Genomic DNA, 14,773 nt, shown 5'->3' with positions numbered 1-14,773 from the left:
GGCCCTGATTACAATCACGTTCATTAGATTCCAGCCCATCACTGGGCCACACAGATTGATAAAGGCAATAAACTAGGATCTCATCTGAAATATTATTTAACATTTAAAAAAGGACACTGACAATATTCAGTTCAGAAGCGATCAGGATGCCCTAACAGAGAAATTCGTTGTACCAGCTGGCACCCTGGAAATGTCTTTCACTGAGTGGTGCATCTTTAACATCATCCACCCCACCCACCCCCTCTCCCCACACTAGCCTGCGCTCTTTACAGTAGTTCCCAAGTCACATGATCTATGCAAAATAAAGGGCTCTTGCATTACAATTTCTGATTGGGTTGTTCTTTTCTGACAAAATATGAAAATCTATAGAAAAAAATCTTCATCATTCAATAAAAGGTAGAGATATCAAAAAAAGAAAAGAAAAGGGGAAAAAAAGCTGGCTCTCCATCATCTTTCAGCTCGGAGGCCAAATTCCAAGGAGAAGAAATTGCACTTGAGCAGCTCAATGGGTCTTTGAGGGTTTTTGCCACCTCAGCAGCAGGGCGACGTTTCATTTCTTGCGGGCATGCTTGTATTTGTCCACGTAGGCCTTCACCAGGTTGGCCACCTTACCAGAGTTCACCTCCCCACTCTTGCTGTGACACACCTGAAGTGGAAGAAAAGCCAAACACATAAAGTCAGGAAATACCGATCCCTAAATGTAACAGTCTGTATGTGGTTGTTTTAAAAAGCAGCGGGCTTTTATTTGGCCTTCACAAAACCAAAAATATCTAATGTTAGCAGCAACTGTTGGCAAATACACTCAATAATGAGAACAATAATAAGCTAGCTGCTCTCAGAGTTTGTGTGAACATTACACCTGGCTACCACACAGCTAGGTGTCTGTATTCAATATAATTTAAAGGCCGTGTATAGGGCTCTGATTGCATTAAAAATGCAGATGACAGTAAAAGAAATCTGAGGGTTTACCTTCTCTACTGCCTTGCGCACAATCTCCTTGTACTCCTCCTTTGTAATCTCCTTCTTTTGGTAAAATGGTTTGATGGCTGTCTTCACTTCATTTATAGCTTTCTCTTGGATCTGTTGTTTCTGCAACAGTAAGAGGAACTTGGATTATCCAAAAGACAATAAACAGAAAAGGGCAGAGAAGAAAAAAACTTTACTGAATGACCTTTGATGGAGTGACAGATCAGTTACCTTTTCTTTTTTGGAGCTGTCAGCCTGGGCCTTGTTATGCTGGCCGGGCTGAGTTGTAGAGGATGGCAGCGCCTGGCTTGGTGCCGGCTGGCCTTGTGTCACTGCTACAACCCCAGCTTTGGTTGGGGTTGGAAGCAATGCTGGTTTCACAAAACTCACCTTGGTATTGGCCATCTAATGCAAAATGGAAAAATCACAGAGAGAATTATGGGAAGAACTGCTTGGAGACAGTTATTGTGCCCATTTATAAAATAAATAAATAAAAACATTAGACATTCAGGAATTGGAAACTAATCCTAAAGAGACTACCATACCTGTGCAGCGTGGCCGTCTGGCTGAACCGCTGCTGTCTGGCTGCCTTGCTGCATTGGTGGAGGTGGTGGTGGAGGAGGTGGGAGGCCCTGAGCACCCACAGCGGGCACCTGCAGCAGCGGCACAGCAGGGTGGAGATGCATGGGGACCTGAGGAGGCATGGCATAGGGTGCTGCAGGCTGCAAGCTGACCGGCAGGGCTCCTCGTGGGGCCTGCATGGGGTAGTGATGAATAACATTAAGCTGCGGAGGATGAGGTGGAATCACGTTCATCAGAGGCACCGGAGCATTACCGGGGACTGCCTGGAGAGGAGGATCGCTTTTTGGAGGATCTGGAGAACAAGGACCACAAATAATAATGAAAAAATGTGAGGGGACAGTGAATGTGAGAGGCTAAATAAAACTCTGTCTGTGCTTATTCACGTAGGTTTATATAAAAAAGTGCAGGACAGGATTCGCAGAAGGCAGAATGAAAAGAGCCGCCTTATATCAAAAATAGATGTTGTGAGACTTTCAAAGGAATAAATTAACTTCAAAGAAATCACAGTTTCCTCTAAATCGAATGGAGTGCAGATACCTGGGGGTAATTTCTAGTTGTTCTCTCCTCACACATGAACTAAAATTATCTTCTTCTCGTTGGCTCAAAGAGAATATTCAACACATACCACCATAATGTATAACATGCTTCTTTACTTTTCAACTCTGCAGTGCAGACAACACAGTGATGCCTGATTTTTTGGAGGTGTATCGACAAAATAAAGAGGTCTCACCTGCTGCAGCTGGTGGCTGCTGCTCTTCCTCCTGCCGGCTCCACGTGCCCGGGCCTCTCTCCCTTTTTGAGTAATAGTCTTGAACATCTGCAGGCAGTGTCCTCCTGACAGCCCAGCTGGATGCAGAGGACCAGCCTGAGCGGTCAACCATAGGCTCGCCTGGCTCAGGCTCTTTCCTGCGCCCGCCACCTCGGTTTTCATTGAATCGGCTGTATGCGTCGTTCCCTGAATTGTTGCCTGTACCTGAGAAGTTGTTCCTCGACTGCCAGCGGCTGTCAGACATTTCTTCCTGTTGGTTGTAAAAGTTGCGGTTGCCACCACCACGTCCTCCGCCCCGGCCACGTTCAAACCCTCCAGGGCCCCCTCGACTTCGTTGTTCTCCTCTGTTCCCACCACTTCCACGATGGTCTTCCCAGCGTGAGCTGCTGCTGTACCCGAAGTCCCGGTTCCTTCCATCAGCATCTCCTCGAATCTTTTCTGTAACCCAATCGGGATTGTCTGAGCTCTGGCGATCAGGAGAACTTTCTGCAGGGACACCATTTTCAAAGTGGCCAGCGCTGCCGTGATACCTCCGTCCTTCACTGCCAGACCCACCACCGGCTCCAGATCTCCAGCTTCTACGCTCCTTCCTCTGAGGAGACTGCTCTCTAGATGTCGACCATTCAGGGCTGGGCCCTCGTCTGTGTGATCTTGTTCTAGATCGAGATCTAGACCGGGACCTTGACCGGGATCTTGAGCGGGACCGTCGCCTCCTTCTGTCCCGACTACGATCTCTCCTAGAATAGTCTCTGTCTCCATCCCGGTCCCTGTCTCTTTCTCTGCTGCGAGCCCGTGAAGAGCGCCTCGGGGAAGGGCTGCTGTCACGTTCTCTAGACCGTGAACGTGAACGCCTGCATGTTTCTCTCTTTGAGTCCCTCTTAGGTGACCACGTGGAAGTTGGAGAGTGGAAGCGAGATCTCCGCTGCTTGCCATTCTTCCTCTCTTGGCTCCTGTCTCTCTCCCTTTTGTCCTTGGCGCCTTCATCTTTGGTGATGTGGCTTTCAGAAGTTGTAGGAGGTGGTTCTACAGGAACAGGGGAAGCAGTCTCACTCGGAGGTTCCAAAACGGGGCTGTTCCCATGCTCGCTCGTGGGTGAACTGCAGTCCATGGGGACAACACTTGTGTCATCCTTGGATTCTTCCACAGAGTTGTCGACTCCCGAATGCTCTATTGATGCCAGCATTTCTGCCTCAATGACCTCTGAAACTTTCGCTTCTTGGTCAGCTACATTTTCCTCTCGAGCAGAGGGAGAACCAGGTTGTGCTAAACTCCCACATGATTCAGCCTTCACTTTCTTTGAAGATTCTTCATTGTTGGCATCTTCTGACTCTGCACAAATGTCCATTTCATCATCCTGCTCCACCTGCTCGTCACACTGTGGAGACACTACATCTTCCAGAGCATTCTGTGTGGAGGAGTGGGATGGGGATGGCGAAGTCCTTTCCTCTGGATGCTTTTCTCCAGAGGAAACTGGACTGGCCTGCTCTTCCTTCTCTTTTTTGCTCTCGACTCCTTCAGAGCACAAACCAGGGCTGCTAACAGCTGATCCTGAGGGACATGAGACGTCACTCTCACCTTCGTCGGCTTTCTCTTCTTGCTCGTGCTCATCACTTTGTTCCTGAGCTTCCTCACTCTCCTGTCCCACATCATTCATAGCTCCTCCGGCTCGCTGCTCATCAGAGGAATTGAAACCATCCTGTTCCTCATTGAGACCATCTTCAGCGTCAGACTGCTGCTGTTCTGAGTGACTTCCATCCTGCTCCTGTTCAGTTTTATCTTCCTCTTCTTCTTCCTCCACCTCCTCCCTGTTTTGACTCACGTCATTTTCCTCCTCCTGTGATGCTTCCTGTGCCTCTACCTGTGCTTCCTCCTGCACTTCCTCACATGCCTCTTCCACTGCGTCCTCCTGTGCTTCCTCCTCGCTAGCTGCTGGACTGTTAACAACTTCCGGAGAGCTTTTTTTTCTCGTTGTGGCTTTCCGTTTGCCGCTAGCCTTTCGGTTTGTCACTCGTTTCCCTTTCCTCTTGGCCGGCACCTGAGAAGCCTTGCCAGGCCTTGTGGACTGGCTAGCAGATGAGTCGGAGTCTGACAAACTGGACTGTGGAGGTGTTGAAGGGTCAGATGCAGGAGTCTCTTCTTGAGTTTTGCTGCTGTTGCGTCCTGATCGTCTCGACGGTAGAGACTCTGTCTCTTTGGTGGGGGCTTTGGAGGTTGAAGCTCGGCCACCTCTCTTCTCTCCTCCTTTGGGACACGTGATGGCGCAGACAACACCCTGAAACACTACACGGCAGAGAGACTGGTTATAGAAGCCTGTGATTCACTATTATTTTGGTCCAGTGTTTCCTATGAACAGCAGCTGCCGTTTGAATACAGTCATTTGATTTTACTTCTTATTGATATCTAGTTCAAGACTTTAATGGTTCTTCTACATTTCATCCATCCATACAGTCACTACAGTCACCTAGAGACCATACAACATGAAACAGAAAACCCCAACAACCAGACAATCCCCTGAGGATTGTCTGGTTGGCGTAATAAGCATATGCTTCAGCCAATACGTTTCGATTAGCCTCGTCTCGTGCTTTCTTGCTTTGTGATCATAGAAAAAAGTCAACTGTGTCGAATGTGTCTCACCAAAGTTGCTCGGGGTGAACGGTGAGCTGGAGGTAAATGGAAATGAGCCAAATCCAAATGGAAACGTGTTGTGATTCCAACTGGTTCCATGGAAACTCTGCCTATAAAACCAACAAACAGCTAGAGGTCAGATTTTATCTCAGTGCGTTCTTCATTCCTACTTTTCCACAATTTTAAAGTCCCAAAAACCCAAAGAAGAACTCATTCTAATGTCCTGTTTGAATGGACCCCAATCAATGTTACCAAAACAAACTTTTCAAGAATTTACCAAGTGAAACATTTCAGTGTGCAGTTTTAAAGCTCCTGTGTTTTATACTCAGGACAATTCCTTGTGTGCGCTGTTCTATAGTCCTGACTGACAGACTAAACCACGAGTGTCAAACTGAGGCTGTGGATAGGATCTAATGAAAGATGTTGTCAGTTTGCGAAAACGGTCACAGCAGTGGGAATTTTATTACCTTGAGGTGCCATTAGCAGGGATGGGAGCAGCAGGAGAGAGCCAGGGACAGTGCTGCACCTGGGGCTTGCACTGCTTGAGTCCAGTGTCATATGGTATATCTTCTGCCAGCCACTCAGGATCTGCACTGAAGGACAGTGAAAGCAGGGTAAGAGTTACAAAAGTGCTTTCTACACAGCACTAATTTGAATTTCAAATGTAAAGTTATAGTCCAAAATAAATGGTTCCCAGGTACCCAAAATATCTCATGTTCAGAAGTAGATTTACCCATCTGCCCTGCCGTCCAGCTTCTGAACATGAGATATTTTTTGGTTTCTACAGTTAAAATAGGTCTAAACTGTAATCTGTCAATTATTTGATGTTACCTATTCTTAGAAGAAGCAGACTTTATATCTATAAAAAGGTCTATACTTACAGCTAATTTTACAAGTTACTTTTTAAGTGCTCCTCAATACCACTTTATGATGCAGTGATGACCAAGATCACCATGGAAACACAAATGTAAAAACATCTGTCTAATTTTCATGTAATACACTGATGATAGTTCAAAAATAAAAGCAAGAAGCTAAAGTATGTGGTTAAATTTACAACATTTTTCCAACTTGTTTATCAGTGTGAAAAGAAAAGAAAAAAAAAAATCACTGCCACTCCAAACGATATCCGAACCGAAACATCTTCCACACACAGTGTGGGGTTTCAGAAACGCTTTCAGGCACCAGTTTTAACCACCACGAGTTGTGGTTTTCTTCAGGAGTGTCATTAAACTTGCACCTTTCCATATCCAAACACCAACTTTTTCTGGCATGTCTGCCTGAAGTCAAATTTGAGTGAACTGAAGGTCAGCACATTACAAAATCAATGTTTATTCATCTTAGTTTCCCTGATGTTTCCATCTTCAGTTGCTCTATCCCCAGTGGGTTGAAAACCACGGGAATAAAACAGTTCCACTGACGGAGTTGGTAAGGATGTTTTCTTTATCGTTTTCAGAGTTTCTGTCTATACACTGCAGCCTCAGGAGACCCTCTGCCAGCATCGAGAATTTTTGTAAGTTTTTTATTTTTTCTATTTTTAAAGACATGAGCTAAAACTGTTAAGCTACAATGTATCAGTCTACTCTTACAGTTAATCCTGCTTACACATAAAAAGTCAACCTTTGGTTGTTTAGGTGACATGTTAATAGTGCACAGTTAGCACAATAATTCATCACTGCACGTGAATGAAGTTAACCATGATTCAGAGCTGTCCTATCAATAAAGCCTTACTGACATAGGATGTGAAACATAGTCTTGCCCAAGATGTTTCCTAACCCCATGTTTGCCTACTGGTGGTGGTCAGAGGGCCCGGTGGCGCCAGTGTCCGGCAGCCTCGCCTCTGTCAGTGCGCCCCAGGGCAGCTGTGGCTACAATGTAGCTTGCCATCGCCAGTGTGTGAATGTGTGTGTGAATGGGTGAATGACTGAATGTAGTGTGAAGCGCTTTGGGGTCCTTAGGGACTAGAAAAGCGCTATACAAATGCAGGCCATTTACCATTTACCATAGTCTGGCCTGTTTCTAAAACAGCAAGACGTTAATGCATGCAATATGTCAAAGAGGCACTGTGTGCTGGAGTTTTGTGCAGTGACTCCACTAATAAATTTTAATGTTAATGTGTTTAATACCATAAAACTTTTTAAAGATCCACCTACTATGTTTAGAATTCAACCCAATTTTTTGACTTCTCCAACTGATCGACTGAGCGCACTTTAAACATGATCGCTGTAAGCACTTTAAAAAAAAATCCTGACAAAGAGTACAAACTACAAAAAAAACTACTAACATATTATTTCATTAAATCAGTGTCACTTACACGTCCTGTGCTGACGTAACTAATGAAACACAGGGAGGAGGTGACCACGTACAGCAGTCTGTTCCTCTCACCTGAAGAAAGAAATGCAAAGAATCAACAGTGACATCAAACCTAACAGTGAAACGTGTGTGGAACAGATAAAAAAAACAAAAAACAAAGCAGTTACCTTTTTTCTGCTCAGTGAGGAGGGATCCTCATCGTTACCTATAAACACATTTAAAGACGTGAGATTGCTGACACAATGCGAGAAAAGGCTAGCCACATTTCTGGGGCAGAAGCGCTCTAACATACATTTCCTCACAAGTCCTTTTGTTTTAGCGCCTGCCGTCCTCTCCACCTTTTGCCGTCTCAACCTTCTTGTGGGCTTGCTTCTGAAAAGATAACCATTTTATCACTTCTTGGTTGCACTCACAGTCAAATGTCAAGGGCCGGCCTAAGAGGCGACCCAGTAATGTTAAGAAAGAAACAGTCTAACACTCACTTGAGACAGACTTTTTGTTCAGGGTTTCTACAGCAGCAGTTCTCAGCATCGCTTTGAGACAGTCGCTTCCTCACAGGGACCTTTGAGGATAGAAGCATATTTATTTATTTATTTTTTAAGTACATATAAAGACAAAAGTCATGTGAGGCAGTGTGGTGGCTTGACAGCTGGCCTACATGTGACTTGGAAACAAAACTAATTTTGACTGCTGGCTTTACCTTCTAGGTCAATCCCAGGCTAACTCAAAACCACTTCAACCAAATTTTTTTTTCAGCTGTTAAAATTCTTCTTAAATACACTTCAAATAAACTGACATCATGGGAAAATAACGCTCCGTATTTCTCGTTAACAGCAGGCAGCGAGTGTCTCAGCTTTACAGCACAGGAAATTTCAACAAAGCTTAAAACAACAGCAGTAAACAGAGAAAACAGCACATTGACCTGCACACAGCCGAGAATCCTGTCCCATCTGTAAACATGACTGAAAGGTCTTCTATCCACGGGGCAGGAAGGAGCCATCTGCAGCTTCAAATTAAAGCAAACAAAACATCATTAGTACACTAATACGAATGAAAGGCATGAATGCTTAAAGGCTTACGGGCTTTTCCAGTCTGACATGAGGGAAATCACTAGATGCTATTTTTGGCATGAGTACTGGCACAAGAATATCATTGCTAACACCTTTGAACTTTTCCCTCTGTACTCAAGGCTTTTTACTGCCAAGTTTAAAGAGAATAAACATAACTAAAATGATCCGACCTTCCCCAACTTCCCTGGTTTCCTCCAACAGCATGTGGACCGGGGCCCAGTGTCAAAGGTGAGCAACACTAGCTAAATGTAGCTCAAAAATCCACTAATCACTAATGTCAACCAACACCCAGCACAACAAAAACTTGTTATAAGGAGCTACAGGTAACATCTTGTCTGCAACAACTTTAGTGAGGAAGTAAACTACGGTTAGCCTGCTAGCTGTTACACTGATATGTGTCTTTGCTAGCAGGTAACGTTAGCCAACATTAACAAACAGAAAGACAGTTTTAGCACATCAAACCGGGCTTTGATGGCATTGGTTGCTTTCTCACATCCCAAGTCACCTTTGTTGTCAATGCACTAATACTCATTAAAATATCATTCTGGATCTAAGACAGAATATAGTGATTAATTCACAGACAGACCAGATATATAATTGTTCACTACACATGACATGACCTAAAAATCACTTCCACTTAGGCTACGTTCACACTGCAGGCGAAAGCGCATCAAATCCGATTTTTTTGACCCTATGCGACCCATATCCGATCATGCTATGACAGTGTGAACGGCGCAAATCCGATATTTTCAAATCCGATCTGGGTCACTTTCGTATGTGGTACTGAATCCGATACATATCCGATGTTTTAGAAAGCGACTGCTGTTTGAACGGTCAAGTCGCATTAAATCCGCCTTTTACGTCACCGACACAAGACTGAAGCCAATTATCAGCGCCCGAGAAGACATCGCGAACGCTTCCTAGCCATCCAGTGTAGATGTCAGTGAAACTGTTGGGAAGACAACGTAAACATTTTATTTGTACTGTATAATCTGCAGATTCTGACAGAAATCTGCAGCTATCCTTTGAAGCACCGCTCCTCTCTTAAACAGCAATAAGGATCATTATTAGGTTATTTACATTATTATGTAAATAACAAAATAACTTAAAGCAAAAATTGGGAAACGTAAAGTCCGAAGTCTTTATATTAACGGCCATCAGTCAAACAATACTGTTTGTTCTTGGTCTAAACAGAGCGCGTTGTGTGTGACATCTTCTTTTGCGCATGCGGGCCGCTTTGAGCGTTCACACTAGAGCGCGTTTGCTGTCGCATTTTATTTGTAGTGTGAACGAGACGACAAAAAAATCGGATTTGATCAAAAAATCGGAATTGAGCATTAAGACCTGCAGTGTGAACGTAGCCTTAGTGCCACTACTATATTAGCGTTATCTGAGTGTCACCTCTGCCCATGTGAGGAGGCATCTGAGGCAGAAGACATGGCAGCAGCTATCAGGCATGGCGAGTTCGCCTCCAGCCAGGACGCCCAGGCAGATAGGACACCTCTCCGCCTCCTCGCCGTCTGCCCCATCAGGCGGGCCCTGGCCGCCTGTATACGCCGCAGAGGATACACACAAGTATGAAAAATATTTACTTACACCAATCAGTCTTAAAAAAATAGAGTCTGCTATGTTTATGCAACATGCAGCTAAACGAAGGTTAGAATTTCTCACCGCTTCCAGCTCCAATCATGTCCGGCCCCTGGCTGTCGTGATCCCCACTACAACAGAGGGAAGGTGACAGAAATGAAGAGTTGGTTAGATACTGCAAGATACTGAATGTAGCATGTAACAAAACAATCTCTTTTTTTTCCCCCTCAGAAGGTTAATGGTAGATAAACAGCCTTAGTTATCAGTTTACTATGAAGCGTCTTTGTTAAAGATTTGCATTTTTATCAAATCCTCTGAACAAACCTGTCAGACACTTCCTACTAGCAGGTCCCTTGAATTTTGACAAATAAATAGTGAAAAATACAAATGAACTGCAGAGGAAAACTCCCACCTGGCTCTAAACAATATAAGACAAGATTGAGGTAAACCTCTTTCTTATTTTAGAAATAAGCAATGATGTCCAAGCTCAGTTTTCTCTGGGAATCAACTGTGCACATCAAACCTGGTTCATGCTGTAGAATAGAGACATGCAGGTATATTTACGTTTTAGGATGATTACATTATGCTGGATCAACATCCTGCACATGAATTTGCACAATACAATTAAAGGATACTGTCCTTTCTGGAAGAGGTACATTCACTTTTAAATCCACATTTATTCAGTCTTACACAAAAACAAAATCTGTCAATGCAACATCAGCTTAGTGGAAATACAGCGAGTCATCAAACTGCCACTTTCACAAAACACATATTCTGCAGAATAAGCAACACTAAAGTAGAAATCTTTATGACAAGTTTCAACCTGAGCTTGTGTGATTTACACTGCCATCATATTTTTGCAAAGTTCTGTATATATTTTTAGGGCCCATTAGCTGGTTCCAGGACTGAGAGAGAGAGAGAGAGAGAGAGAGAGAGAGAGAGAGAGAGAGAGAGAGAGAGAGAGAGAGAGAGAATGCTTTAACACTGTCCTATTTTACAGAGGAGGGAAGGGAAAAAAAAGAAAAGAAAAAAAAAAAAAAAACAAGGACTAAAAGCACTTTATAATGAGACTGACAAGAACCAACAACAACCACGATTTTCACTGGCTCATTTGAGGTTGGCATCTTTCACTGCTCTGCATTGATCCGTGTCTGAGAACGGTGCCTCCAAATGTTTGCATGCAGAGTTTGCATGTTATCACACAACAAAAACATTTCTTTGTGTCTTCACAGCAAATTTGTGAATGAACACTGTGTTCAAGAGAGTTAACAAGACTGAAAAACTCAGTCAATGGCTCTTTCCCTCTCACTCTCTCATCATATTATCACAGGTTTAACACTTAACACAAAGCTTTGACTTAGCTGGATTCAATTCAGTTAACATCATCATTGCTTCTCATGTATCAGCTCAACTCTTCGTGCATGAGCAGGTGTGCTAAATCGCTAAATCAGCAACCAATAAATACTAAAACACGAATAAACACAGCCTGGCCAGAGAAACTCCTATCTGACAAAAAATACTGGAACCATTTAAGGGCTGTACCTTTAATATTTAATCAAAACAGACGGCAGAAAAAGGAGAATCAAGCATGACCATAAAAAAACAGTATAAGGGAATAAGGAATCTTAATGCTAAGCATAAGTATAAAGCATAAAGCAGTCCAGAATGAAACATGCCTGCGGAGGCAGATGTTGCCTTGCAGATTAAAGAATGATTCACCGTCTATTCCTCTCAGTAAAGAAAAAAGTTTGTTGATCTAACACTGAGGGATCCGTACTTTGTATGAGCAGATCCCAAAGCCAAGGTGTATTTATAAGGAGTGGAAGTTAAATGCATCCCACTAATAACTGTAGAGACTGAGTGAATGGTGACACTTTCTGTGAACTTTTGAGTTTGTTTTTTTTACTGAGATGATCAAAACTTGTTTGACTGTCTTATTGATTAAAACTTTGAGTTTGAGAGAGTTGATTCTCTCAAATAATAGCACAAGTAGTTTTTAAGAGTACAGTTAGAGTACTGGATTGGAAGCAGTAAAGTAGGAGAAGTAAAGTTGCTAAAGTCTTAACAATACAATCAAGACGTGACTGAAGTGCTGACTTTCAGCTTGAGTTCAAGGGGTTTAGCAGAAGTACTGGATTAACTGTTCAGGAATTACAACCATTTTTATACATAGTCCTAATACTTCCCAGATATTCTGTCAGGCTTTTACTATAGCCACCTTCAGCTGCTGTGTGTTTGTGGGTCTCTCTGCCTTCATTTTTGTCATCAGTAAACTGTTGCGTTAAGGTGATTAAATGAAATTGAAGAATATCCCATTTCTTTGTCTTGACAAACTCTTGGGTTGCTTTTGCAGTGTGCTTTGGGTCATTATTCATTTGCACTGTGAAGCACTGCCTCATCAGTTTTACAGCATTTGACGCAATCTGAGCAGAGCATACAGATCTGTACACTCCCAACTCCTCCTGCCACTTCTATCAGCAAGTCACACCATCAATAAACAGTAGTGACCCCATTTCTCGGCTGCTCTCGACTTGGCTACAGATTATGAAGTTATCTTGCACTTTATTGGGGCCACAATCTACCCCAGATTTTATCTCCTTTATTTCTTTTGAAATAACAAAGCGATAAGCCTCAGATGCAGAGAATACGATACTTTCGCTGAAATCCCTGAATAAATAATTTATCAGAAGAAAAATAGCCACTGTGCAATATGACCTAATCACAGATAATACACCCCTCTACTGCTGTAATAGAACTTAAAAAAAAAAAAAAAAAAAGGTGGAGTACCATTAAAGAACTGAGTATCTATTGCAAAAAGATTGTAGCTTAGTCACACCTGTCAAGTGGAAAAAAACTACTTTTGCAATTCACATCTATTTTTAAATAAGATGTGTATTAAAGCAATAATCTATCTAACAATGTAAAATCAGAAATTCTAATAAGTGTTGTAAGAACTAACCAATCAAAACTCAGTCAATAACAATATGATACCCAAAAATGCAATAACAACATATCGGTGGGACTGTCAAAAGCTAAATGTGTTTTATCAGTTGTGACACGGTACAGATTTGTATTTCTCGTAAGTTTCATTGTTACCGTTCTAGTGAGAAAGGCCTTGTGCCAAAAAGTGATTTCTGTTTTTATGTGTAATGTCTTTTCTTATATTAGTAAAAAAGACTGTAGTCATCAGGGTTCATGGAGGGATAATATATCACTTAAAATATGTTTATACAACTATTATGTTATATTTGTTGCAATTTCTGCTGCCCTCTTGGTCAGATCACTCTTATAAAATACATTTTTTTTAATGTAAATAAGACTGTTTAGGTGAATGAAGGATGTATAAAACCCACTTTCAAAAAAAATAACTGCAGCTTCTACCTTGTGACAGGAATGTTGTTTGTGGCTCGAAATGACTTGGTATCATTCATGACATAGGGTTTGACAGGTTTCACAAATTATAGGACAACAAGTCAGTGACAACTGTCTGAATACAAGCAATCTTTCTTTCTTTCTTTTTTCTTTGGGGGGGGGGGAGCAAATACCGGAAATCACTTTTTTGCCACAACAAGGGAGAGAGAGTGAAAGGTTCATTAAAGGCCCCACAGACACAATTAAAGCAACAAGGAATCCCCCCCCCCCCTCTTTTTTTTAAATTACTCCATAATATTCGTCTGTGTTGTGCTCATTTGGTCTGATATCTTGGCGTGGTAGATGTATTTTTGGAACTGATGAGGGAATTTTTCACTACTTTACTATTACAAACCTACTACTGTTAGTTACAATCACCACTATAGATTGTGTTGCACTCAGACCAAGAAGTGAAAGTGAAATGGTTTAGATTTGATTTATTCCGGCACGCTTGGTTGGGTAACAGTTGCCTAAAACCAATACAAACAGGTACAGACAAGATTTTTGACCAAGTCCATGTTCTAGCGTCTATCAGTTGAAGGAATGTTTGTAGCCTGAACGCACACTTGAGTAACTAACAGCCTGAGTCACTGTGAACAAACCCAACTCCGCCAGGCCACCACACTTCTGAGAGTCTCCCATAACTGACCCCGAATCAGTCTGGAAATTCCTATCCTCCAAATATGAACACTTCTAATTTGTTTAGCTAAAGCTCCTGCAACGGACTAAGAACACAGCCGCATTACTGAACAAGTCAAACAAACGAAGTCAACACAGGCCATTTCAAGTGTTTCTACTCGGAACACCGGTTAACTGCGAAGCCCGAAGGCAGCTTGAAAGTCAGTCTTTTAAATGTAAATGCTAACTTAGTCTAAAAGTCATACTGCATCAGTAAAATGTGGGGTATTTGAAAAGCTTGTTGCGTGTTTTTGCCAGTACGGCCTGGCTGCTGGAGACACAAAATTAGCTCCAACTTGTTCAACCAGTGCCAACACGACGGCCACAACACGGTTGTTGTTGGTTAGCTAGCGAGCTACTGCTAGCTAAAAACACAGCTACATTTGGAGCTAGCAGACTGTTAGCACGGCGGTAAATAAGGCTAACTACCGTTTAATATCAGCCACGATGATTGTACTGAAGGTCACAAGTTAGCTAGCGAGTTTAGCTGAGAGCTAACTAGCGGCTTTGAACAACAGCACCTGCTTACGTTGCTTTTAGCCTCCTAGCAGCTAGCTCCGCTTAGCTAACGTCAGGTGTCGTTACTCACCGTTTGAGCGCAGCTGCGGCTGGTTTGCGCCTAGTAAACGGCTTTTTAGCGTGCAAACTCCTGCTAGGGAATGCTGACCAGTCACACAATCTGGGAATTGTTTAGGACTAAAGAGCGAGTGTAGCTTTCCGAAAGTCCCAGCCACATGTCTTGCAGTCGGGCTGCGAGTTGGTGCCGTTGGCGCCC

At 42.9% G+C, this 14,773-nt stretch overlaps 1 protein-coding gene across 3 annotated transcripts; it reads right to left on the bottom strand.

Moving 5' to 3' along the window:
- Window positions 1–236: 236 nt before the first annotated feature.
- On the bottom strand, window positions 237–14,773 carry scaf11 (SR-related CTD-associated factor 11). Of its 3 annotated transcripts, none has more exons than XM_086268972.1 (15): window positions 14,588–14,773; window positions 9,994–10,040; window positions 9,724–9,869; window positions 8,175–8,258; window positions 7,735–7,814; window positions 7,545–7,624; window positions 7,420–7,457; window positions 7,254–7,324; window positions 5,410–5,535; window positions 4,952–5,052; window positions 2,279–4,597; window positions 1,512–1,840; window positions 1,198–1,371; window positions 970–1,089; window positions 237–646 (listed from the first exon to the last, which is right to left on the bottom strand). In XM_086268972.1, the coding sequence occupies exons 2-15, from the start codon at window positions 10,010–10,012 to the stop codon at window positions 551–553; spliced, it is 3,783 nt and encodes a 1,260-aa protein (XP_086125098.1). In that variant the 5' UTR covers window positions 10,013–10,040; window positions 14,588–14,773; the 3' UTR covers window positions 237–550. The 3 variants fall into 3 exon arrangements, with proteins under 3 accessions (XP_086125098.1, XP_086125099.1, XP_086125100.1); XM_086268973.1 differs by having other exon boundaries at window positions 8,175–8,252; XM_086268974.1 differs by lacking the exons at window positions 237–646; window positions 970–1,089 and having other exon boundaries at window positions 1,512–1,721; window positions 1,802–1,840.

This window comes from Aulonocara sp. 'chitande type north' Nkhata Bay, linkage group LG17 (genome assembly GCF_057382095.1).
Source record: "Aulonocara sp. 'chitande type north' Nkhata Bay isolate Kocher_YH1m ecotype deep benthic linkage group LG17, A_spYH_male_GT1.1, whole genome shotgun sequence".
Classification (NCBI taxonomy): domain Eukaryota; kingdom Metazoa; phylum Chordata; class Actinopteri; order Cichliformes; family Cichlidae; genus Aulonocara; species Aulonocara sp. 'chitande type north' Nkhata Bay.
The sequence above is the reverse complement of the archived record's forward strand: the minus strand, read 5'-3'. Positions and strand labels throughout refer to the sequence as shown.

Bases quoted from the DNA above. Each gene is read 5' to 3' on its own strand.
- scaf11 (XM_086268972.1), bottom strand. The intron at 4,598-4,951 runs GTGAGACACATT...TCTGCCGTGTAG, and splicing joins GTTCACCCCGAGCAACTTTG to TGTTTCAGGGTGTTGTCTGC. The intron at 647-969 runs GTAAACCCTCAG...CTTCCACTTCAG, and splicing joins TGCGCAAGGCAGTAGAGAAG to GTGTGTCACAGCAAGAGTGG.